The sequence below is a fragment of the Manis javanica genome, chromosome 15 (assembly GCF_040802235.1).
Source record: "Manis javanica isolate MJ-LG chromosome 15, MJ_LKY, whole genome shotgun sequence".
NCBI lineage: Eukaryota > Metazoa > Chordata > Mammalia > Pholidota > Manidae > Manis > Manis javanica.
This window is the reverse complement of record NC_133170.1, coordinates 68,228,605-68,254,435: the sequence shown is the minus strand read 5'-3', so window position 1 is coordinate 68,254,435 and position 25,831 is coordinate 68,228,605. Positions and strand designations below refer to the sequence as shown.

The following is a 25,831-nucleotide window of genomic DNA, read 5'->3' as shown; positions in this document are numbered from 1 at the left end:
GGCGTCACTCGTACCCGTCGGGGAGGCCACGCCTCCGCCCGAGCCACCCACGAGACACAGCACCTCCTTCCGGGCCCGCAATAGGTGGAGCTCGAGCCGCCAGGCTGCCTGGGCGGGGCTCCCGGGCCCGGAGGGGGCGACCGGGCGGGCAGCCAGCCCTGAGCTCAGAGCCCGGCGTCAAGGCGGCGGCGGGTGCGGGCCATGGCGGGCTGCTGCGCGGTGCTGGCGGGCTTCCTGTTCCAGTACGACACGCCGCGCATCGTGCTCATCCGCAGCCGTAAAGTGGGGCTCATGAACCGGGCGGTGCAGCTGCTCATCCTGGCCTACGTCATCGGGTGAGCGCAGCCGCGGGCGCTGCCCCCGTGGGGGTCCGGGGACTGGGATGACCCGACAGCCCGAAGCTCCCTGCTGTGGGTCCCAGCCGTGCTCCTGCTCCTCCTGGCCACAGTCATTGGGTGAGCCCCGTGGGCGCCCTCGGGGGCGGCAACCCGAGGCCGGGACCCACCCCTTCCCGTACCGTAGCCCCCTGGGACGGGCTCCGTTTGCGTCTCCAGGTCAGGAGACTGCTTTGATGTCGTGTTTAAGGGCAAAGCCTGGCTAGACCTTCATCTTCGCCATGCCTGCTGCTTGTGCTTCTGACTCTTTCCATCACGTTCTTTGGCTGTGGGCGGCTTTGCCCTAATGTCTCAATCTTTGCTCTTCACTTCTCATTCTAAAGATCTGCTGACGGAAACCAAGGTTTGGAATTTCTGCTTAGTTTCTTTTGGCTCTGTGGCTTCTGGGCCTTTCCTTTGAGCAGCATGTGGTAACCCAAGATAGTAGAGAGATCACACTTCCAAAAGGCATTTAAAGTTCACTTCCTTTGCTTTGTGGGGTCGTTGGGACTTTTTGGCACAGATACCTACCTGTCACCCCCATGCTGTCCTCTTAGGCTTATCCATACCCTGCCACGCTCAGTCCTCACCAAGGGCTTAATTTTAATAGCGTGTGCCTGTTACAATTTAACAACACTGGAGAGAGGTTGAAATTAACTTACCAACTGGAACCACTTTCAAGGTGCCGCTGGGGTTGTACAGTGTCTAACAGCGGCTGAGCTAACAGATGTTATCTGGGCCATGCTTTATTTTCGTCAAAGGCCTATTGCTGTAGTCCCCAACATTAGAACCATTTGGGAATTTAAAAAAAAATACTGACTGCTGGCTCCCATCCCTGGACCTTTGATTCTTATGGAGTACCAGGTGATTCTGATGTGCAGCAAGATTTGGGGACCGATTCTGATGTGCTGCAAGATTTGGGGACCAATGTACTGTTTCCCAAACCTACCTGATCATGCAAAACTCTCCTGAAGAATTGTTTTAAAATGACAGCTCCCCTACTCTGAGGTGGATCTTAGAAGCTGTTAACACTTCCAAGGAAATTTGCACAATCCAACAGGTTTGCCTTCTAATATCTATCAGCCCAGTAGCAGTAGGCACAAGACAGTTTTCAATAATAGGGCTTCCCAGGCATGAATGCTACATCAGAACCATCTGGTCTATGGCCAGGTTTGGACTCATTAAGTTACATTATGTACCACCACCACCAATTCCTTGTCCTCCAGTGATTGTGATGCACCCTTAAATTTTGAGCCCCTCTCTAGCTGGTTAACTCAACTCACATTGCTGGTTTGGACTGGAAGCATTTGGAATCAGGAGCTCTCACACTTTTCCTTTTGGCTTTTATGCTCATGGGAGGATCAGTTTACATCTATGTTAGGGTATCTGTACTGCAGAAAGTATCAATATCTGCACTAGTCCCATGAGGCTATTGAACATTTGACATGTACCTACCCCAAACTGAGATGTGCTATCACTATAAAATATACCAGCTTTCCAAGTCCAAGATAAAGTAAAAATTAATACACATTATACATTAATACATGCTAATTTTATTGTTAACATTATATTGATAACATGTTAAATATATTGATAACATGTTAAAATATTTTGGATATATTGGGTTATATAAAATAAATTGTTAAAATTAATTTTACCTGTTGTTTTTTTTTTTTTACTTTTTAACATGGCTACTGGGAATATCTGAATTACATATATGGCTCATGTTGTACTTTTGTTGGGCACTGTAGCTTTCTAGGGTTCCTACGGAGTGTTCTCTATTTTGATCATGAAGATTTTTAAAGTAGTAAATGCTTTTATCCATCTTGCAATGAGCAAAACTGACTCAGGATATTAATTAAATACTTTTTTTTTAAACTTGTCTCTTAACTTCCTGATCCAGTTCATCTTGGTGAAATTATGGTCTCTTTTCTCATAGTGACCTATACCAATCTTTCCTAAAAAAGACACTGAAAATGCATTTCTCAGTTATCTACTTCTAAGTCACATGATGAGGAAATAGTTAATCCATAGTGATAAGTGTGAAACTACGAGTCTGCTGTTTGGCAGTCACTGTACTCTGTGGTAAAATAACGGTGACCTTCCTGCTCCGAGCTTCTGTGTGTCCGATTAAAATTAAATGGAAGTTTACATTGCAGGTGAATTCCTAGAACCCCTGAAGAAGAGGACTTGTTAGGGGAAAACCCCTCCTCTAGGATGGATAATGAATTTGGAGACCGCTCTGACCAAACCTATCAATAAGTAACCCAAACCAGTGGTTTTCTGAATTCTCAGCATCTAGGGCTTATGAGGAGGGGAGAGAGATGTTAGAAATTCTTGATACTAGGGATAATGACAACAGTAATACACACTGGTAGATGTTAAATGACAGCTCTTGTGGGGAAGAGTTCTGATTTGTAGTACTGGCCAATTTCTGTGGTGTAAATACTCCCATCATGGCCAATTTCAGCCTACTCATGGTGACTCAGAAATATTGTTCTAAGCGTTTGACATGCATTAACTCATTTAGCCTCACAACAACCCTGTGAAGTCCTGTTATCATTCCCATCTTCAGGATGGGAAAAACTGAGAAACTGAAACAAGTTAAGCAACGTGGCTGTCATTATGCCTCGTAAGTGGTGGAGCTGAGATAGGAACCAAGATTGGCTTTGGTCTGTGTTCCAGGGTCCTAACCACCAAGGAATAATACCTTTAGATTTTTAATTATTCAGACTGGTAGTAATGCCCACACTTCAGAGGAGAGAAGCATACACATAACCTGAATTCTTGGGAAAAAAGTAAGAAACTACTATAAAAAGTTACTTGAAGGTGAGGAGGTGGGCAAATTAGTTGATGGAAATAAAGACGTACAAACTTCTGATAACAAAACAAATTAATTGATGGGATAAAGTACAGCATAGAGCATATAGTCAATAATAATTTAATATCTTTGATGGCAGATAGTAACTACACTTACCGTGATGAGCATTTAATAATGTATATAACTGTCCAATCACTATGCTGTACACCTGAAACCAATATATTATATATCAACTATATGTCAATTTAATTTTTAAAAGTCACTTGAATGGTGAAATTCTCCTTTTTAGAGGGAGTATAGCATGGGGCAAGAGAAGAAGCTTCAGAGGTAAAAGGCTTGAATTCAAATCCTAGCTGTGTGACCTTGGGCATGTGACTTAACCTCTCTGTGTCTTGGTTTCTTCCTCTGTAAAGTGGAGAATGATGATAACGTCTGCCTTATAAAGTCATCAGGATTAAGTTAGTTAATACATATAAAGAGCTTAGATCAGTATCTGGCACCTAAAAGCTCTCCAATGATAACTTACAATTTTTATTATCTTGGTGATTCTGCAGGTCATAGCACATTAAAGGTGCTCAAATATCTAATAAAGACAGCATACATTGTGCATTGTTTTTATGCTGATCACTGTGCTAAGTGCTTTACCTGCATCACCTCGTTTACTTCCCACAAATTGCCCTGTGGTTTAGGAGCTATTATGCCCATTTTGCAGAAGTGAAAATGGAGCCCCCAGAAGTTAAGCAGCTTTTGCAAAGTCACATAATTAGTAAACATACGACTCTGGCTATCAGAGGCTCTCCAGTGTCAATTCAAATTTAACAAATCTTAATGTCCATGTAAGAAACCTGTTTTATTTTGTAGGTGGGTGTTTGTATGGGAAAAAGGCTACCAGGAAATGGACTCTGTGGTCAGTTCAGTTACTACCAAAGCCAAGGGCGTGACTGTGACCAACACTTCTAAACTTGGGTTCCGGGTCTGGGATGTGGCCGATTATGTGATTCCAGCTCAGGTATGCTTCCCACTATGACTTCTGTCTAACACTAAAGTTTCTAGTTAGCTCCATTCGCATTACTGTCTTTGCACACTGGATTAATAATTGGCACGGCTGGAGTTCTGATACCAGCAGCGCTCATACTTATCAGCTTAGTCCAAGAAAGCAATACAGATGATCTTTTTGGCTCAAGTACTCAATCACCTATGTTTATTCAGCACTAAAAAATGGGTGGCTCAATCACAGGAAGTTTTCCATATGGATGTCATGGTCTGTCAAACTCTGAAGGATGAAAAAGCAACTGTTTTAAATCCTAGGAAAAATTCAGGTGGAAATATCACCTTTCCACATTTTGTATTTGCTTTATTATTGTAAACCACATAAAGTAAATCTTTTCAGACAATGTAAAAACTTTAACAGCAATTAGAAACCAAAAGCCAAATCAGAAGAAAACAGACATACCTGCCTAGGATTTCATCAGGAACAAAGGTAAGGAAACAAAGTGTTTGATACAGTGTCCTAGTATCCAGTATGTAAATCTACAAAGCTCCAAGTTAAATGTTGACTCTCTTTAGCCATGGCAATGGCTGTGGTCCACAGCCATACCTGGCATATCCCTCCAGATGGCTTACCTGCTAGGATGACTAAGATGACCAAGTGCAGATAAGCTGCCAGCTCCTGGCTCATAGCTTTGGGAGGGAAAGCAAGGACTTCAGACTCTGTCTTCAAGTCTGTTCATTTTTCCCCTGCCTTCTCAAGACAAGGGTCTTGTGGGGTGCACAGAGAGAAGACAGAGGTAATGACAATAAGGTCAAATGGAACAGGGGGTTGTAGTTTGATGGAGGTGGGAGGTCCTGTTGGCATGGACCTCTGTCAACCAAGAGACCTCTGCTGCCCATGAAGGCCTGGCCTTACCCTGGCTAGCTCTGGGAATATCATAGTCAGTCTCTTAACTGGAACCAAGGAAGGATACAGGCTCTATGCTTCTGCTCTCAGCTGAAAGGAACATGCAGCAACCCTGGCTTCTGTCTGATCTGGGCTGGGGGCCATGTGAGTTCCACAGAGCTCTCTTCACCAGCTTTCATGATGTCCTGCTTCTCCAAAGATGGAACACAAACATCTCTTTGCACCACACCTACTTGGCTCATCTCCAGACTGAAAACTTCCCTAAACTTAAAATAGATAAGAAATGGGAAGCACAAAGTAAATGATACTGAATTATTCTTGTCTAACTCAGGAGAGTTATAGAAACAACCTTCTGTAAACACCATGTGAGTGGTATGTTTGTATATGGGACACCTGGGAACCTGATAGAGGTGCCACATCCTCATACCTTCTCTTGTGGCCCATTTCCTTGTCTCCCAACATGGTTTGTTGTAGGCCTTTCTTTGGAAGATGCCACCTATTCCTAGAGCTTCTACCACCTTGTCAGCCCTGGGGGTGGAAATGTCTACAGACCCTTTTAACTGAGGGAAAATTTATAAACCATAATATTAGCCATTTGAAAATGAAAAGTTCAGTGGCATTTAGTACATTCACAATGTTGCATAACCACCACCTCGTCTAGTTCCAGAACATTTTCATCATCCTAAAAGGAAACTACATACTCATTAAGCAATCATTCTGCTCTCCTCCTGTCCCCCACCCAGGCAATCACCGATCAACTTTCTGTGTCTATGGATTTGCCTATTCTAGACATTTCAAATCAGTAGAATCATACACCTATGGCCTTCTGTGCTCTTTGACTTAGCATCATGTTCTTAAGGTTCATCCACATTGTTGCTTGTGTCAGTATACCCATCCTTTTTAATGGCTGCATCATATTCCATTATAGGATAGACCACAATTTGTTTATCCATTCATCTGTTGATAGACACTTCGGTTGGGTCCACCTTTGGGCTATTGTCAATATTGTAAGTAATGCTGCTGTGAACATGCATATACATGTCCCCCCTTATCTGTAGTTTCAATTTCCATGGTTTCAGTTATGCATAGTCATTTAGAGTCCAGAAGCAGATGATCCTCCTGATATATGGTCAAAAGGTCAATAGTAGTCATTCACCTCACTTCATCTCATCATGCAGATGTTTTATCATCTCATATCTTCACAGGAAGTGTGAGTACAGGAAGTGTGAGTACAGTACAGTAAGATATTTTGAGAGAGCTTACATGCATATAACCTTTATTACAGTATATTATTGTAATTTTTCTATTTTATTATTGTTGTCAGTCTCTCGCTGTGCCTAATTTATAAATTACACTTTACCATAAGTATGGAAAAAACATGGTATGTATAGGGTTCAGCTTACCTGTGGTTTCAGACATCCATGGGGGGTCTGGAATGTTCCTCCATGGATAAAGGAGAGATTGCTGTACAAGTATTTGTGTCCCTGTTTTCAGTTGGGTTACGAACTTTCATAGGAGAGAACAAGAGACCTAAACATCAGTTTTTGTTTTCTGCATGGCATGTGGGAGAAGTGAAAGGGACTGTCCTATAGTGAACAGGTGGCTTTCTTTGGGGCTCTGCTTCACTCCTCTGAAGGTAACGTGGCATTCCCTCCCCTCTGCCCGCTCTGCAGGAAGAAAACTCCCTCTTCATCATGACCAACATAATTACCACCATGAACCAGACCCAGGGCTTCTGTCCTGAGGTAGGTTGCTTCTTAGGGAAGAGCCACGGGCCTCACTCTCCCCTGGGCCATCTGCCTGTCCTGCTGTGCTTTGGCTGGGCCATGCAGAACTTGTTTTCACTCAGCATTCTCTTTTTCCAGGTTCCAGATAAGAACACTGTGTGTAAATCAGATGCAGATTGTGCTTCTGGCTCTTCAGGCACCCACAGCAGTGGTACGACATGTGGCCGTGACCCCACAGTAGACACAGCCTGGGGAGGGTAGCGCCCAACCAGATTGCTTCCCTATGGGGCTTCTCTCAGAGAAATCTCTGGGATAAAGAAAGCCCCACATTCCCCAGTTCTTTCAGAAGACCCTGGGTGAGCTTCATGTCCAGACTGGGATTCCAGGATCCTCTTGACAGTCACCTCTGTTACCGTATCCCAGAAGCCATCCCAGATCTTGCCTTGTGCCGTGGCTGGGCATCACCGTAGCCCTGCCCAAGCCTGGCAGAGTGGTGGCTAGGACTCAGACCTCCAATTACTGGAAACATCCCAGAATTGGAATAGCTCAAGATTGGTTGCATAGGATGCTATGAGGAGCTTCCATTTTCAACCTCACAAAGGTAGAAAATAGGAGACCCCTGTGGACCTGGGTCTTCCTCAACCCTGTAGGAGTCGCAACAGGAAGATGTGTGCTGTTCAATGAGACTGTGAAGACATGTGAGGTTGCAGCCTGGTGCCCGGTAGAGGATGACACACACGTGCCAAAGTAAGTCCTGCCGAGGGAAGGAAGTGCCCTAACTATGGTTCTCGGGGAGTTTAAGGCAGTAGTGTGCGTTATGTGTGGTGACATTGTCCTCTTGGTGGCCATGTGTATGTAGTAGGTCTTCCCTAGGGGTTCTCAACCACAAGACAGCAACCATCAGTGGCAAAGTGGGCTGCAGTTTGTCACTCATAGCAAGGGGACAAATGACTTCATCCTTATTAGACTCTGTCAGTTGCAAGTGACCAACAGGAAACCATTCTCAGTGCTTCAGAGTTCACACATGCAAATACAAACACGGGGGGCAGATTATTGCTCAGCTCACCACAGGAGCCCAGTGTGGTTAGATCTGGGACTCAAAGGACAGCTTCAGAGTCTCCACTTCTTGACTCTGCTTCTCTCCATGTTGGTGTCATTTTCCCAGGAGGCAGCTCTGGGCTTATGTCCCCACAAGGCCAAATCGCCCTACCAGTTGTCCATAGATTCTAGACCTGTCCATCATCACATGTTCAACCACAGCCCTCAAGCCATTGCCGCAGCTGAGGGATGGATTTTACTTATTGGCTCTGGCCTGGGCCATCTGCCCACCTATGGAGCCCGGTGCAGTCAGCCCCAACCAAATGACACAGGCTGAGAGCTGGGGAGGTGTGGCTTCCAGAGAAATTGGGGACTGTACTACCAGGAAAAAAAAGGGAAACAGACGCTGGGCAGGAAAATAATGTCCACTGAAGCATGTTTTATAAACTAGAGCAAGTTTGAGGTTGCCCAAGAATAACATTCTTCACGATCATAATTTACTCTGCTTTGAGCTAGTGGAGTTAGAGACAATGCTCTCAGAATTGCATACAATCCCGGCCTTCTTACCCAAAGTTCAGACTGAGGCCCAGATAAGCCCTGGAGAGCAGGTAGCCATGTGAATCAGGTTTGTTGCAACAGAAAAAAAGAACGTTCAGAACTGCTGATTTTGAGATTGCCGAGAGCGGCAGCTCAGGCAAGGGAAAATACTAAGAGAAAAGGAATCCTAGCATTTCAGAGCTGGAAAGGATCTTAATGATCTGTGCTGTCCAGTGTAGGAGACACTGGCCACGTGTTGCCACTGAGCACTGGGAATGTGGCTGGGCCCAAAATGAGATGTGTGTCAGGCAAAAGGTACTCCAGATTCCAAACACATTTATTTTTTAAAAAAAGAAGAATATGTAATATCTCATTAATATTGTATATTGTTTACATGTTGAAGTAATATTTCAGATATATTGGGTTATTGAAAAGTTAATTCCACTTTTCACTTTTTAATGTGGCTACTAGGAGACTGAATTACAATGTGGCATGTGTCTGTGTCTCAGTATATTTTCACTGGACAGTGCTGTTACTGGTCTGACCCAGGGTGTGACTTTTAAGTGTACACTGATGCATGAAGGAACATTGAGGCACATTCCCACTAACGTTCTCATTCAACCCCTTATCTTCTTTCAAGGAGGACATCCTGGTCTTGGGTGCCTTTAATACCTTTCTGTCATTTACTGGTTTCCATTTTTTACAAAGAACAAGCCCCAGCTTCAACACCTTGGGCAGACAATGTTAACTACAACTTCTGGTAACATTGTTTTGATTTTGTTATATTTATTTGAACAAAGACCTCTGACTTATAGCGAATGACATTTTGTACGGCCATGATGGAAAGTTTCATTTCAAAATGAATGTCAAAAAAGTGAGTTGATCCTAAAGGAAAAAAAGCCAAATGTCCATTAACAGATAAAGAGATAAATAGATCATGGTGCCTTCAGACAATGGAATATAAGTCAGCCATAAAAAAGAATCAGGTCCTGACACAGGCTATGCCATGGATGGACCGGGCAAACATGATGCCGAGTGAAAGAAGCCAGACACAAAGTGTCACATAGTGTATGATGACTCCATTCATCTGAAATGTCCAGGTCAACAAATCCCAGGAAGACAAAAAGTAGATTGGTGGTTCCCAAGGGCCGGGGGAAAGAAGAATAGATAGTAACTGCTTAATGGGTATTGAGTTTCCCTTCAAGGTGAAAATGTTTGAACTAGATAGTGGTGATGGTTGTATGACACGTGAACGTGCTTAATGCCATTGAACTGTACACCTTAAGATGGTTAATTTTATGTGAATTTCACCTCAGATTTTTTTTAAAAGGTGAGTTAATCTTCAAGCCAAGTATTGTATATGAGGTCCACAGTTGTGGGGGAAAGGTTATGGTTCAGAGAATGACAGAAGTTGGAAAAACTCTGATCTAATCCATCCCTCCTGGTACAGGGATGAGGAAATTTGAAGCCCTGAGAAGTGGGCTTTATGTGTCAGCAGTGATGACAGGCTAAGCGCTCCTCATTGTGTGGGCTAGCCATTGACCTTGCTCCTGTGTCTGAGTTGGGAAGACCACTGATGTTGTTTATAACTGCAAAGCTTCCACCTGGATCAGGGGAGGCCTCCTATACCAAGAGGTGGGCCTACAGTGCTGGATTCTCCTTTAGAAGTCGACCAACAGGTGGAGTCCTCTGGGGGGCAGATTCAACTCATATTGTCAGCTAGGAACTCCTGGGCACTTAAGAGGAAGACACACACTTTGGGGGAACTTTCGAGAAGAGGTCAGGATCCACCTGTTGGTGAAACTATCTTTGCTTTGACTTGTAAAACCAGATCCATTGGGCGTTCCTTTGAGAACACCTGAGAGAGGCAAGGTGGGAATGATTTCCAGTGAGCCTCTAGGCACATCTTTTCCTTAGGTATTCCTCAGGCTCATAAATTCCCGCTGCCTTGGGCAAGAGGCCATGAGAAGAAGAAACCAGAAGCCCTGGTTTACAGACTCGTTTCTCAACCTAGTATTTTTGCAGAGGAGAGTACAAAATGCTGGAGATGTTTCACTTTGTTCTTGACAAAATGACATTTTAAGACGTGTATACATATGCTTTTTAAAAATTTACGTATATAAGTGTACATAGATTTGTACTTTTATTAACAGTATGTTATAATTTTTTTCAGACCTGCTTTTTTAAAGGCTGCAGAAAACTTCACTCTTTTGGTTAAGAACAACATCTGGTACCCCAAATTTAATTTCAGCAAGTAAGTGGTGGCCAGCTCTGAGTTCACCAGTGTCTTGGGAGAAACTTCTGACTCTTCTTTGAGGTTTTCCTTGCTTCTTTTTTCTGCTTCCTTCCAACTTTAGGAGGAATATCCTTCCCAACATCACCACCACCTACCTCAAATCTTGTGTTTATGACGCTATAACAGATCCCTTCTGCCCCATATTCCGTCTTGGCAAAATTGTGGAAAATGCAGGGCACAGCTTCCAGGACATGGCAGTTGAGGTAGGCCTGTGTACTGGCTCTTCTAACAATCTTTGACACATCTTGTTCTAGAATGGGCTTTGAGGAAAGCTTGCTCTCTCTGCTCTCAACCTCCAGGGAGGCATCATGGGCATCCAGATCAACTGGGACTGCAACCTGGACAGGGCCGCCACCCACTGCCTGCCCAAATATTCCTTCCGCCGCCTGGACACCCGAGACACAGACCATAATGTGTCCCCAGGCTACAATTTCAGGTATTGAAAATGGCACAAGCCTGGACCCATTTCACATGTGTTAGAGGGTGACAGTGGCTGGATCCCTCCCCAGGGGGGACATCCAGGCCAACCAAAGCCCAGCACTCAGGCAGCCCCCTAGGGGCAGGTGGGAGAGGGTTCCAGGCAGGGCCTCATGCCTGTAGCATTCTGGCCCATGAGAGTGCTCCTTGCCTATTCTTGCCTCAAGAAACACGTCAAAACAGTTTCTTTGCGGAGCAGCCAAAGGGGCTGGCTGCTTTAGCTTCCTTAGGGCAGCCTCAGCCAGGACCTCTGCTCATGAATTTACAGAGCAGATAAGCTTATGGGCCTTCGGAGCCTGACCCAGGAATTTTGTTCTCAAAGACTGAGTCTGTCCCCAGAATCTCCAGGGTACAGGTGATCAGGTTTGGGGTCAGGAAAGGCCCTCGCTGGTACTTCCCTGCTGAACATGCTGTATGTTAACTCCCTGGGGGGCTATGACAAATCACCACTATCTGGGGGGCTCGAAACAACAGGAATTTATTCTCTAAGTTCTAGAAGCCAGAAGCCCAAAATCAAGGTGTCAGCAAGTCCAGAGTCCAGGCTCTTTCCCTGCCTCTTCCAGGTTCTGGTGGCTCCTGGCCATGCTTGGTGTTCCTTGGCTTGTAAATACATCACTCCTGCTTCTGCCTGTGTTGTCACATGGCCTTCTTCCCTCTGTGTGCATCTTGTGTCTCTTCTTTTCTTACTGGATTCAGGGTCCACCCTCTCCAGCATGACCTCATCTTAACTAATCACACCTGCAAAGACCCTCTTTGCAAGGAAAGTCACATTCACAGGTTCAGCTTGGACATTCGAATTTGGGGGACAGTGTTCAACCCAGGACAGCCTGTAATCTGATGGGAAGCACCAGGGTCATGTATGCCACTTCAAGGAAGCCAAATCCACAGCCACGTACATCTTTGTTACATCTTTTATCCATTTTGTCCCTCTTAAAACTAGGCCCAGTGGGGCCCCATGAGCAGGTCAGTAGTGCTTTTGTGTCGCACTTGTCTCCCTCTAGTGGTGATATGTGGAATCAAACAAAGGATCAAGGAATGTCTAATTGCAGGATCTGCTGTCCTTTTGAACCATATGGTACACAGATAATAGGGCAGATATTTGATTTTCCTGGTAAGGGAGTTAGATTTGTACTGCTCTTTATCTGTTGTCACACAATTCTTGTAGAAAGCACTGGAAAACCTCATGCTTGGGTCAGAACCCCAGAACAGAGAGAAGCTGATGGGACCCTCATGAGGACACCCATCCCCCTGAGCTCCACCAGCATCAGCCCCACCTGAGTTCCCCAGACCAGGCCTACCACACAGCAGCTGTGAGCCACAGATCCCAGGCTGAGGGCGTAGTCTGCTGGTGGGCCTCTTGTATAACCCAGGGGAGCAAATGACATGAGGTGTCACCCTGTACCCTTCAGCCATCACCTCTGTCCCCCAGCCACCTCAGCGCCCGGCTGTCACTGGGCTACTTCCTGTCTCTCTGGATTTGCCTCTTCTGGACTTCCATATAAATGGGACCATACAACATGTGGCCTCTGTGACTGGCATCTTTCACTTAGCAGCATGTTTGTTTTTCATGGTTCATCCGTTTTATAGCATCTATCAGTACTTCATCTCTTTTTTATGAACAAATAATATATTGTGTGGCTAGACATTTTATTTATCCATTTATCCATTAATGGGTCAGTGGTTCTTAAAAAAAAAAAAGTGTCCAGGGCTGATGCTGAGTTTTGTGGCCAATTCAGGGTCCCCCACCCACAAAACAACAGAGCCGTCTTAAGAGATTGCTTGTGGCTGGCCACACTCTGTTAGTGGCCAAGGTCTCCTGGAGTAAGTCAGGTGGCTCAACTATATCAGGAAGGACGTTCAGAGCACTAGGTTCCAGCTTAGCCATAGGGCAGTGGTGGTGCTGGGGGTGGCAGGCAGTGCTCCATATGCCCCACGGGCCTCAGTGCCCTCCTGCTGCATGGCACATGTTTAGCCAGGAGAGGCCCTCAGGAACTCTTGTGTCATCTCCAGCAGCTAGAGTAAATCCTCAGCCAGCGCCAGCTCCACGAGGGCCTGGGGAATCCTACTTTAGCACCCCTAGCTCAGGACTGGGAGGGAAAGTGCGGCTGCCTGTCTCACGCTGTCCTCTGCCTTCCCCAGGTTTGCCAAGTACTACAGTGACCTGACAGGCCCTGAGCGTCGCACACTCATCAAGGCCTATGGCATCCGTTTCGACATCATTGTGTTTGGAAAGGTACCTGACCTGGCCACCAGCTCCTCTCTGGGCCCTCATTCAGACCCCGCTAGTCTTTTCCTAGGTTGGCCAGGGACAGAGGCCTCTCCCTACCCTCCATCTGCTCCTGTCACCCTGTAGCAACTTGTTTTCCTTTTCTCCTATCATTTGCAGGCTGGGAAATTTGACATCATCCCTACCATGATCAACATTGGCTCTGGCTTGGCGCTTTTTGGGGTGGTGAGTTTGGCCTCTCTGTTCACCCCTGGGACTGGGCCTCCTTAGCAGTAGTCAGCACAGCTGGTACCCTGGTTCTTCCCCTTGACACCAGACTTGCCTCTAGACTTGGTTCTCTGGGCTTGTTCCTCTTGCCCCCACCTCTACCCTCCCTTCTCCAAGACTGTGCTCCTCCCAAGAGATGAGGAGCCTTTCCTGTTTGAAAGGTTTCAGGCTTCGAGGGAAGGGACACGCACAGCACAACGGGCTAACACACCTGGCTCATTCTTTCTCACCCCGTGCCACACGCAGGCGACAGTGCTATGCGATGTCATCGTCCTCTATTGCATGAAGAAAAGATACTACTATCGGGAGAAGAAATACAAATACGTGGAAGATTATGAGCAGGTAGGCCTCTGCTGAACTCCAGCAGATAGGGGAGTCCAAGCACCTTACCTCACCTGCCTCTTGTTGCAGTAAAAACCCAGAGTGCTGGGCTTGTCCAGAGGAAGCCCCAGTACAAAGTTGGTGCTATTTGGTGTCACAAACCACGTAGTCACAGGCCACTCTCATCATCTGTCCCTAGACCACCTGTACTAGTATTTACCTCATGCTTTCTTTCAGAAGGTCTTACTCTTTAGTTATGATAATGGTTACTAGGACAAAAGCTATGTCCATACACTACTAAAATTCACCTTGCACAGCAAGAAGGGTTGGGTACCATGCTTTGAGACCCCTGCACTAGGACCAACTCAAGTATACTTGGTGTGAAGGGCTGCCCAAAAGTCCTCAGGGAAAGCCTGCCTCTTGCCTGCCCCAAGTGGTCCAGTGGCTATTTGCCCCGATTTGCCTGTGGGCAGCACATGGTGGGTATACATTTATCTGTAAGCATGTCAATTAACCATGAGCAAATCATTCTTTGCAGGGCCTTGGTGGTGAGATAGACCAGTGATTCCCACCCCACAGCTCTCATCAGAGCACAGCAAGGAGGAAGGAAAGTTCCAGGCTGAGTCTGTCTCCAATCCACAAGAATTTCAGGGTTTCTCAGCTGCTCCCGTGTTTTTTGTGTAGGGTTTCCATAGTATAGCACTCTACACAGTGGGTTACCCTCTGTTCTTGGCTGGGTCGCCTCTGCTGTTCCTTCAGATGGGGATTGTTGGCCCAGGGGCAGCGATCTGGGGCCTTTCTCAGGGCCAGCTGTCCTCAGAAGCTCCCATCTCCAGCCCCCTCTGAGACAGTCCAGTCCTCTTAGGCCTGGCAGCTCTGTTCAAGCACTTTATAAGGAAAAGAAGGACGCCGGGGTGTGGTTGTTAGACCTGTAGCAGGCCTGGGCTGCTGTTCCTCTTCCCATGACCAGAGACTTCTTCCGTGTAATCACAAGGCAGATTCAGTGTTTCTGCTTTGAGAAGAGGTACCAAGATGTTTGAGGACCAAACATTAAAGCAAATTATTTTCATAATCTTTCTGTGGTTTCTTAGCATGAGCTACAACTTTCCTCCCTTCCTTTTTACTTCACCAGTAAATCCATTTGTTGTCCCAGTCACTGTGCTGAGAAAAGGTTCCTGAAGCAGTCTGTTGCTGGAGCTTGGGCATTTTTTCCCCTACTTTAACCTTCTCTTAAAGGCCTAAGAATTTTGATCTCCATTAGGTTGTGTTCCTATAGAGTTTACAAGATGTTTTTTTTGTAGTGGCGACTTGTCTTACCTGTGTACGTTTTTACATAAAATTGTGGTACTATACCATAGGACACACAATTTTAGGCCACACGAAAATGGCTCATCCTCCTCACTCCCCTTGCTTTCCAGAAGTCTCCTACCAAATGCAGCACCACCTACACCCACCTTGCCACTGATTTGAAATGTTAATGGAGCTATTTCTAGCTTCCCCTTCACACCAACTTAATTCTGCATCAAGTGTTCAGGGTCTCCCTGAAGAAAGCAGCTCATCCCTCCCCCTTATCATGACTTCATTTCCAAATAGTGAAGAGAACATCTATTTCAGAAGTGCACTGCTTCTGCTGGATGAATGACCAACCTGGGCTTTCCTTGCTTTTGAGGGGAAAATAATTTACTGAACCCCTGTGAAAAAGCTCTGATTCACATTGCCTTTTTGAAAAATGCCTGAACCCGTGGGTCAGATGGAGCTGGGGTTTTTTTCAATGGTTTATTATCTTCAGGCTAAAGAGGGATGATGGGTGGAATAAGGGACTTCTTTTGGCCTCTCTTTTTCTAATGGAATTCTGGGGCCAGCTGGGGTGAGGCATGGGAGTGGCATTGTTATTCAGCTACACCTCCACAGGCCCTGCACTCCTTGGTGCTGCTTCAAATGGGGCTCCTTTGATCTTGCATCCATGGTTGGCCTCCCAGGAGTCTCTGAAACCCCTAAAATTCTGAAAGTGATGCACCCATGGACATTTCTTTCAACTTTCATCAGATTCTCCATGAAGTCTGAATAGGAACACCTGCTTTTGACTCTTAAAGGCCAGTATTTCAAAGTCATGTTTCTGCAGTGATGGAATAGGAATCTCTCTGACTTCATCTGCTGTCCCTTGATAACAGAAAACTGCTGTTAAAAGCCAGTAGAGCAATGCCATGGGCTAGACTCACATTTGGAATGCAGGGAACCCTCAGCCCTTAGTCTGGAGAAAGCATCAGTTCTAACACAGTCTGCACACACACATGAAAACCACAACCACCAAGGCTGTGTAGAACACAATTTGCTGACAAATTCAGAGCCCTTGGACAAGTGACTTAACTTTCCTGAGCCTCAGTTTACAGGTGCTGCTCCATAAATGGGGTTAATACCTACCTTGTGGGGTGAAGTGTCATGTAGCATGCCTGCCCACAGAACATGGTCAATGCGTGGTTAAAATGCTCCCGAAGCCAGTCACCCATTTGGTCTCCACCAGGAGAATCTAGCAGTTGCTTCCTGCCAGAGCAGAGCTCAACCCAGAACGAAGGTGGGTCAGCTGGGGAGTTTGTTTACACAAGGCCTGGGAATCTGCATTTCTAACCCACCTCCAGGTAGGTAGCATTGATGATGCTGGTTTGGAGACCACACTTTGAGTAGTGAGTTTCTAGGACATGCTTAAAATTAGAGATGAAAAGTGTAATGCTGAATACATTAGCCCTGACTTGGGCATCTGATCTTGCTGTCAGCCTAACGAAAGAAAACAGACATAAGGACAGATACCTAGACAGTGCTAACTTAAATAACCAACCAACAAAAACATCCCAAAGAGGAGCAGGCTTTGCACCATTTTGCTGTCTGTTTATTTCAAGTTTACAGAGAAGCTTAATCTGTGGAAAAACACCAAAGGCTTATGTTTCTCTTAAGTTCATGTACATTTAAGTGATAAATACACAGTATTTAACTTTGTACACCTGATAAAAGGAAAATGCATAGTAGAAAGGATCAGGAATAAAACAGAAGCATCGGGCATTAAATCAATCACAGAATAGAAAAGTCAGCAGTCTCATGAAACTCAGCTGGTAAAGCTAGAGAGAAGAAGGGAACCGATGACCTTGAAACCTTCCCTAGCACCTTGGAAGCAAGTGGAAGTCACGGCTCTTTCCCCCACACCCAACATGAAGCTCCACTTTGGAAGATGGGTGGGAGCAACAGGCTGAGCCTCTGTGTTTAAATGCACAGGTGTAAGCCTCCTTATTCCATAAAGACTTTGCAGATGGGAGCCTGAACTCACAGGAAGGGCAAGACCAGCAGGGAAGACAGACTCTCCAGCCCCAGTGCCAACAAGGAGCTAGATAAGGCTTTACAGGAGCCACTGGTAAGCCTACGACTAGATGGGGTAAGTGGTACAGGGCAAAAGAAGGTGAGCAGAGAACTTGTGCTTCCATCTAGGCCACAGATACAAGCTACTTGTTGCTTTTACCAAATTGGTTCCTCAGATGAGCCAGCAACGGAAGAAACTGATGGGCAGCCTTTCACTCACCTAGAAAAGCTGCTCATAACAGCTCCTCCCCTTTCCTGATAGAGCTGGCTTTTGAAAATTAACTGTGCTCCAAGAAAGGGGTAGCTCTAAACACTTTATATAACAGCTCTCTGATTATACTTTTCAGGGGTGGTAATTCGTTCTACAGCTTTCTTTGGTGTTCCTTTGTTTAAAGAAAAAGAAGTTATGAACTTGGGCCTCCCCCAACCAACCCGCCTAAACAGCTGGGTGCTGCCTGCTTGCTGGCATGCCACACAGGAAATTTTATACACGAGCTTTGTGATGGGAGAAATGGTGTTGCCCGATGCAGCTGTGTAAACACAGGAGGAGGTCTGCAGAAGCCCTGCATGCTGCCCGGCCACTCTGGGCAAGCCACTTGGCCAGGCCAGAGTCCATACACACGGGCTGGGACTAAGACTAAAGACCTGTTGACTTTAACCACTACAAGGTGCTTACTGCAAACTAACCAGACCCCATCTGCTCCCAGAAGGGGTGGAGCCCATACATGTAAACAAGCACAGGAGGGCAAGAGGAAGTACTAGGTTACAAAAAGAAAGCAAGGAGGTGAGATGACAGACACTCCATCAGATGGTGTCTTTTGCTCCTGAAAACCAGCATTTCCTAATACTGTACTGTTTGTAAGTTAGCAAGAAAAGTCTGACTAAACAACGGTCAAGAGCTTACGAAGCCTACAGAAGCCAGGAATGCCCAGGCTCTGAATGTACTGGGCAGGGGGCACAAGGCCTTGCTTCTCCATCACTCTGCACAGAGTCCTCATGACAATGCTGATCAGATAAAAACTACAGGAAAACGTCCTTCTGAGCCCAGTAACCAACAAAGTCCACAGAGGACTCCTGGGTGAAGTCTTCTAGTTTTCTACCCCTTGAACTTTAACTTACCCACATGTGACTCTGGAAGAAGTCACACTTGAGTTGCAACCAAACTTCCCAATATTATTTGGAAGTCAAAAAAGGTAAACCTTTTCCTTCTGGGGGACTGGCCCCTGAGGAGTGCTCTGGGTTTCACAGTCTTCTCTAAAAAGGCACCCCCAAATTTACTGTGTAGATCCTCACAGAGCTTTGCCAATAAGGATGATTTTGTGTTTCAGCTGAATGAAAGTACTTCCTAACTGGCCCTCCAGAAACTGAGTAAGTGCTTCACTGACTACAACAATCAGCTAGTGTTTAAGAAGAAAAAAAAAACCGAACCTTAGCAGTCTCTAAAATACGTACGTTATAAGCAAACTAAGCTGCTAATATACAGGCATAGATTTTATTGGCTCTAACTTTGATCACATGCCTGATGCCATGGAATATATCCTGGAAGCTCTAAAGGATTTCTGAACTACCCTAGAGTTCAGTCTACTTTGAGAATTGAAAATATTTTTTGTTGTTGTTTACTCTTAAGCCATGTAATGTACATGGAAGTGTAGGATTTCACCCTGAAGTTTTTGCGATTTACTAGAGCTCCAGTCAACTAATTCAGAAACCTGCTTTTGAGTGGCTGTCATAAAGAAATGCCTTCAGTCCTTTAGGTGAAAGGTCTCCCATAACCACCAAATGCCCTTCTAGGGTTGGAAAATCTCCTTTGAGAAGCAATTAAACTTCAAGCCCTTTCCGTTGTCCTGACTAAAACTCTATCCATAAAAAAATGTAAAAGTCCTTCTTACAAATAAGTTGCATTAAAGCTCCCTGCTGCTACTGAGGGCGAGCCCTGCCCTGCCCTGAGCCCTGGAGTCTCTCAGCCCTGGAAGGTGCCACGGTTTGGGGTTTGGGTTCAGGGCTGGCAGGGGGTCACCCCCACTCTTCCTCTCCCTTTCAAATGCAAGGACTAACTCTGCGGTCTCAGACCCCTGCTGCCAGAGTTTTCTACCAGTTTTTCATGATTTTCAAACCCCCACACACATTCACGTGGTGTATCTGATGTGGTTCCGAGTTCACAATGAAGGATTTTTGGCATAAAAACGTTTTAAAAAGCAATTGTCCCAAAACGCACGTGGCTTTGGGTCTGCAACTCCTCACACCTGCCCGTTCAGCCAGCCAGCGGCCAAGGTCGATGTCATGGAGTCAAGTCTTTTTTTTTTTGTCCCCTTTAAAACAACAAAGGAAAAAAACAAACCAGAGATGACTGTCAAGGCTCTACACACTTGCTGAATTTCCGAGGACATGCTGCTATGGCAACACGGGGGCAGCCCGGGAAGGTGTGCCGCCTGCACGCGAGGCTGCACGATCCCGGCAGCTACTCCATCGCCTGGTCGGGCTGCAGAGGATGCATGCGTGCGCGCGGGCCGGCGCCCGGGGCCCCCCAGCTCTCCACGCGGGGACCGCCTTTCACAAGCGCACTTCCTCCTCCCCCACGGGGGCCGGGTTGGGGCCCAGGCGGCTGTCTTCGCTGCCTTGCTTCCTGCTCACCGAACAGAAAACCATGTTAAGAGCCGGGGCAAGGCTGGCACAGCCCTGAACCTGTGTCTCCCACATTCCCGCACCACCTGGGATGTTTTATGCTTGACTTTCCTCTTCAGATGCTCTCCCCTGTTTTTCCTGCTTCCATAAAAGTTTTAAAGGAGACTTTGTGTCCCTTCTGTAAATGGAAAACCAGTATCATTTGCCAAAAATAGAAAGGAACTATAAAAATAGATGCAAACTTATCTGGGTAAAATCATCCCACATAAGTAGCATGCAGCCGGCTTTGGGGCCTGTTCACTGAGGTTCTTTACGTGTTTCTACTCCCCACCACCCTTTAGGCTAAGACTGAAGAGTTTTCAGTCACCAGAAGGTGAGCTTCTTGGGGCAGTGAGCAGGACCCACATGTGGCCAGCTTTCCGAAATGGTTGTCAACAGAAATGCCCCAGCAGACAGGCACAAGGGACACCTCAGACAAGAGAGAAGAGCCCTCCACTTGGCGACGTGAGTGATCAAAGCAGAAGAGACCAAGTCGATGGAAGGAAAAGTGTCCTTGTGCCCCCAGAGGCCATTCCAGAAGCCCCCGCCAGGTAGAGCTGCCTAGGACGAGACGCGGGCAAGTGACAGAGATGTGAGGGTAAGTCCCTGAGAAGAGGTCCAAGAGGTGGAGGTCCCCGGCCACTACCAAACCAAGATCACCCCTTCTATGGGAAGCAGTTGGGCTTGCCACACAGGACTAATATCCACGTGCCCCGGCCAGAAGCTCTGCCCTGTACAGGATGGGAAAGCGGGATATCTGTATATTCCTAGGAAGAAACTCTTTGTTTAAAAATCACACTCATTGGCTTTTTATGTTTCTACCAAAGAATAGAGGTCAAATGTCCTGGGAAGGAGAGCTGTAATGAGGTGTCAAATCAGGCCCTCAATTTCTGGCCTAGCTTCTGGCTCATACCTGTTGGCTCCAGCTGCAGACAGCTGGCAGACCTCTTGCCCACCTCTGGCCCAAGGCCTCCAGTGACTGAATAAGCCCTACAGGTTGCAGAGTGCTGACCATTTGGAACCCACAGTGAGAGCAGTCCCCAGGTGCTGCTGGGACTGTAGGTGAGGGAAAAGAGGGGCAAGGAAAGCCCTTCAGGCCAATCTCATGTTGGGCGATTTTGATCTTACTGAAAATAAGAAACAAATTACATACTTGCACACAGATGAGAGGCAAACCCTAAAACCTGATGTTGAGAAGAGAAAGGCCAGGGCCGGCGCATTAGGCTTCCACTCCCCATCACCCTGTGAGGCTCAAACTATAGGCCGGGCTGCAGAGAATCAACACAGAACCTGACAGGGTAAGGCAACCTTCTCAGGCAGTCCACCACTGGCTCTGATTGCTAATTGCTGCTGTGCCTGCGCCAGAAAAGAGTAATCCCCAAACAAGTGTTCCTTCTACATTACCTTGTAAGCCCCTAACTCCTGTGGAATGGGTGGCCCATAAATTTCATCTCATAAACCAACTCCTAAGAAATGGAAATGGCTGCCCCTTGTACAGGAACTGTTCACAGCAGCATTAATTATTTGTGACAGCCAAAACATGGAAATAATGTCCATCATCACCTGATGAATGGATGATAAAACGTGGTCTATCCATACAACGGAATATAGTTCAGCCACAAAAAGGAATGAAGCTCTGACACATGCTATACATGGTTGAACCTTGAAGACATGATGCTGAGTGAGAGAAGTCGCAAAAGGCCATATGTGATTTGCATTTATATGGAATGTTCAGAATGGGCAAACCAACAGAGACAGAAACTAGATCGGTCGTTACTGGGAATGGGGGAGTTGGGAGTGATAGCTGAGCATTCAAGGCTTCTTCCTGGACAGATGAAAATGCTCTAAAATTGCCTGTGGTGATGGTTGCACAACTCTGTGAGTATACCAAAAATCACTCAATCATATACTCCAAAGGCTGAAATGTATAATATGTGAATTAACAAAGCTGCTCTTAAAGTACAGAAATGGCTGTCTATAGCTCCCAGCTGAGGTGAGGTGGTGAGTCAAGCTCTAGCCAAGCACTGGGATGTCTACCCTGCCACAGGCACTGGGGGTACGAGTAGCAACAGGGATGCCAAGTATTTGTCATCTCAGTCCTTCAATGACAAAAATCCTCATCTGTCTGGAGAGGTGCTGGTAACACCGACCTGGATGTGTGTTTGGAGGAGGCATGGCCTATGGGAAAATGTTCGGGTCTGCCCTAGGGGCAGAGAACTCAAACTCGTTTGCAGCAGGCTGAAGGGCACGGACTTTCTAGGTCTTAACCCATCAGAAAAGAAAGGGCGGTTGCTGAAGAGCCCCTCGGGGGAGCCCCAGAGCACAACATGCCTGACCTATGCTCTGACCACACAGGCCCAGAGCAGGGGCAGCCTTGGGGTCCTGTGACACAGCTTTAATGCCATCAGCGTGCACTGAGCATATGTGGGTGCCAGACTGGGTCGTAAGACCTGGGTGAATTCACAGGCATTCCGGGTGGAGCACCATGCACCTGCAGCCCCAGCCCACATGCATGACCTGCCGGCGGGCCCTAGCCCCTGGATGCCCCACGTTTTTATCCTGGGTCCAGAGGCCTAAGTGGGCCTGGGCACAGCAACGGGGCTGGCAGTAACCTCCGGCCTGGTTGGGGGATGCCCGTGCTCTGCAGCTGCCCCCACCCCCAGGCCCCTGCAGAGGCTACAGCACAGGCAGGCAGGCAGGCAGGCATTACCTTGGGCCCAGACAGGGGCTCACACTCCCTGGTTGGTTTTTTGCTGGAATGGCCAGAGGGGAGGGAAAAGGGAAGTGAGCGAGGGACAAGGGATCCACGAGATGCCCGTCCCCCACCCCAGAGATACTCACACTCCAGACACCAGCTTCACAGAGCTGTTGCCAGGAAGATTATGAGTAGAACGTCTCTGCTGTGATGTGCAAGGTCCCATGGGTGAGACTAGCCTTGCTTACTCATCACAGGACTGAAAATCCCACAATCAAGCACCCATGCTTCTGGGCCACAAAAACGCTATCAAGAGGCCCCCCCCCCCCAGTTAACGTGCAAGTCCCCATGAGAGAGGTAAACTGCCAGTGTGAATTAGTTTTCAGCAAAAGGACGCAGGCTCAGCCCAGGCTAGGGTGAAACCAAGGCCAGAAACTGCTCCATTTCCCTAGTGTGCCCGGTGGGTGTGGCCTCAGTCTTTCTGGACAGTCTCTGCTCCAAGGACAGGCCCACGCAGCGTGGGCAGAGCAGGGCTGTGCTGCATTCAGCCTCCAGCTACTCAGCCAGGTGGGCAGGGGACACTCACGTGAGCAGGCTTCCAGGCGCTGACAAGGAGCGCTCATCCCGTCGGCTGCACTCAAACGGGTTCCCAAAGGAGCGTTTCCGAATCATGGTCTTCACCAGGATCTGAAGAAGAGAGCAGGGGTCTCAGCCACCTGGGGGAGACTGCAGGCAGTATCCTCCCATGCCACTCCACAAGTGCCACCTCCCTCCTCCTTCACTCTCAGCTTTCTGCCATCTCCCAGGGCTCCTGGTGACAGCAGGACTGTGAGAGACACTAAGTAGCATCCCTCCTGCCTGGGACACAGCCGCCAAAGCCATCACCAAGTACGACCCATCTGTTCCCAAACCTTCCACAGCTCCCTGGCGGCCAAAAGGATAAGATCCAAACTCCTGGTCTAACGTTCAAGGCCTATCATCACCTAGTCTTGGCCACCCCCTTTCCACAGAGGACCATATGCTCCAGGAAAGCGGGCCTGCACCATCCCTCCAGCACACTTGGTACCATCTGTTTCACCTGAGCCATCGCTGGACATTCCCCGCCTGGTCCATCAACCTCTCTCACCTTCAAGGTCAAGCCTTTATTTTTGGAGAGAGCCATCTGTGACCACCCCAACAAGAAAAGAACTGTTGCTTCCCAGATATAAATCAGGGGAAGGGGGAGCTGAGATTGCTTTTAAACCTAATTTACACAACATAAAATTCACCATTTTCAACTGTACAATTCAATGGTTGTTACTGTATTTCCTATCTAATTTCAGAACATTTGCATCATCCCAAAAAGAAACCCCGTACCCATCAGCTGTCACTCCCCATTTCCAAGTCCCCCTTGCCCCTGACCACCACCAATCTGCTTTCTGTCTCTGTGGAGTTGTCTATTCTGGACATTTCATATAAATGGAATCATATAGTATGTGACATTTTTACAGCTAGCTCCTTCCACTCAGCATCATGTTTTCACGATTCATCCATGTTGCATCAGTACTTCATTCCTTTTCATGACCCAATCTTTTGTACGGATATGCCATATTTTGTTATCCATTCATCCACTGGTGGACATCTGGGTTGTTTCCACTTTCTGTCACTTATAAATAATGCTGCCATGAACATTTGTGTGCAAGTTTTTGTGTGGACATGTTTTCCTCATAAAATGTTTTCGTTTCCCTTGGATGTACACCCAGGAGTGGAATTATTGGATCATATGATAACTTTGTGTTCAACATTTCAAAGAACTGCCAGGCTGCTTTCTACAGTGGCTGTAACATTTGACACTCCCACCAACATCATACATGGGTACTGATTTCTTAGGGGGCTGCATTTTAGTCAAGGATGGGAAACACCTGTCCAGGTCTAAGGAGAAAACATCCCTGGACACTGAGGAGGACCAGTCCATAGGCTGGTGTGGAGAGCTCAGAGATCCTGAACGTCCTGAGTCTGAGAGGCACTGAGGGTTGGCTTATCCATTGCTGGGAACAGGAACTCTTTGGTGCCTGACATTCCCACCCCACCACCCACTTTAACACAGACTAGGTCTGAAGCTTGGTTGGGAAACACTGGCCTGAGGAGCGGATCCTTTGGGAGAAGGAACTATCCCTCATCACCGCCCTTGGCCACTGCTCAGTCTCCTGCCTCTGTCTCCCAGTCTTCCACCTCACCCCCATCAATCTGCCTCCAGCCTCTAAAACCTAGATCTGATTCCCTCACTCCCTGACTTTAAATGGCTCACCCACAGGAGTTTGGAACTTATCCCATTGCCTGCCAGGGAGCCATGGAAGGCTCTGCAGCAAGGAAGTGACCCAGTCACCTTTGGTGATGCTTTGGTCTGCTGTATCCTGTGCAGAAATTTTCAGGGAAGTAGCCTCAACACTCTGTGAGGCTCTGGTCCCCAGCCCCCTTCAAACAGAGCCTGGTGCCTCTTCAAGCTGTTTCATATATTGACTTAGCTTCTGAATTTTTTTTAAGGGTTTGCTGCTAAGAAGAAAAGTAAGTGTTTGAAAAAACACTGATTACTAAAAGGCAGAAACATCCAAATTCCATCAGCTGAAGAATGGATAAACAGTGTGGTCTATCCATACAATGGAATATGAGTCAGCCATAAAAAGGAACAACATGCTACAATGTGGATGACTCTCTAAAACATGATGCTAAATGAAAGAAGACAGACACAAAAGGCCACACAGTGTATGAGTCCATATATAGGAAATGTCCAGAGCAAGTATATCTACAGAGACAGAAAACAGATTGGTGGTTGTCACAGACAGGGGCGGGGGGAAGAGGGGGGTGCGGAGTGGCTGCTGATGGGTGTGGGGTTTCTTTTGAGGATGATCAAAATGTTTCAAGACCACAGAAGTGCTTATTGCACAATACTGTAAATGGAATAGATGCTCCTGTATTGCTCACTTTAAAATAGTTAATTTTATGTAACATGAATTCTATCCCAATAAAAAAAGGAAAACACTGACTCAAGAGAATGAAGGGGTTGTACCCCCTTGGCAAGGCACTCACGGTGCCTCCCTTGCCAGGGTGGGTGCTCTGTGGCTCCTGGAGCACCCCAGCCCCTTTCCTCTGGGCCTTTGCAGAGGTCCCT

General features: G+C 46.9%; 3 protein-coding genes across 39 annotated transcripts in view; 1 reads left to right on the top strand and 2 right to left on the bottom strand.

Moving 5' to 3' along the window:
* IFT81 (intraflagellar transport 81) overlaps positions 1 to 202 on the bottom strand; it is a 252,692-nt gene extending 252,490 nt beyond the window's left edge. For 11 of the 15 annotated variants that reach the window (XM_073222926.1, XM_073222928.1, XM_073222927.1 and 8 more), the window contains exon 1: positions 15 to 198. The gene's annotated coding sequence lies outside the window, so the exon portion shown is untranslated. Of the gene's footprint in view, positions 1 to 14 lie in introns of all 15 variants that reach the window. The other 4 variants (XM_073222918.1, XM_073222915.1, XM_073222920.1 and 1 more) reach the window with 1 other exon arrangement.
* P2RX4 (purinergic receptor P2X 4) lies at positions 202 to 25,513 on the top strand. Of its 7 annotated transcripts, none has more exons than XM_073222950.1 (12): positions 202 to 335; positions 4,057 to 4,204; positions 6,766 to 6,837; positions 6,958 to 7,030; positions 7,470 to 7,566; positions 10,568 to 10,648; positions 10,752 to 10,893; positions 10,990 to 11,126; positions 13,307 to 13,400; positions 13,554 to 13,619; positions 13,908 to 14,003; positions 25,207 to 25,513. In XM_073222950.1, exons 1-12 carry the CDS (start codon positions 202 to 204, stop codon positions 25,237 to 25,239), a joined length of 1,173 nt encoding a protein of 390 aa, XP_073079051.1. In that variant the 3' UTR covers positions 25,240 to 25,513. The 7 variants fall into 7 exon arrangements, with proteins under 7 accessions (XP_073079051.1, XP_073079050.1, XP_073079052.1 ...); XM_073222949.1 differs by lacking the exon at positions 25,207 to 25,513 and adding an exon at positions 20,291 to 20,435; XM_073222951.1 differs by lacking the exon at positions 25,207 to 25,513 and adding an exon at positions 14,521 to 15,054.
* CAMKK2 (calcium/calmodulin dependent protein kinase kinase 2) overlaps positions 4,683 to 25,831 on the bottom strand; it is a 58,420-nt gene continuing 37,271 nt past the window's right edge. For 7 of the 17 annotated variants that reach the window (XM_073222929.1, XM_073222935.1, XM_073222944.1 and 4 more), the window contains 3 exons: positions 23,270 to 23,370; positions 22,699 to 22,741; positions 4,683 to 5,358 (listed from right to left, as the gene is read on the bottom strand). In XM_073222929.1, coding sequence (XP_073079030.1) covers positions 5,179 to 5,358; positions 22,699 to 22,741; positions 23,270 to 23,370 — 324 coding nt within the window. In that variant the 3' untranslated portion in view covers positions 4,683 to 5,178. The other 10 variants (XM_073222933.1, XM_073222941.1, XM_073222932.1 and 7 more) reach the window with 7 other exon arrangements.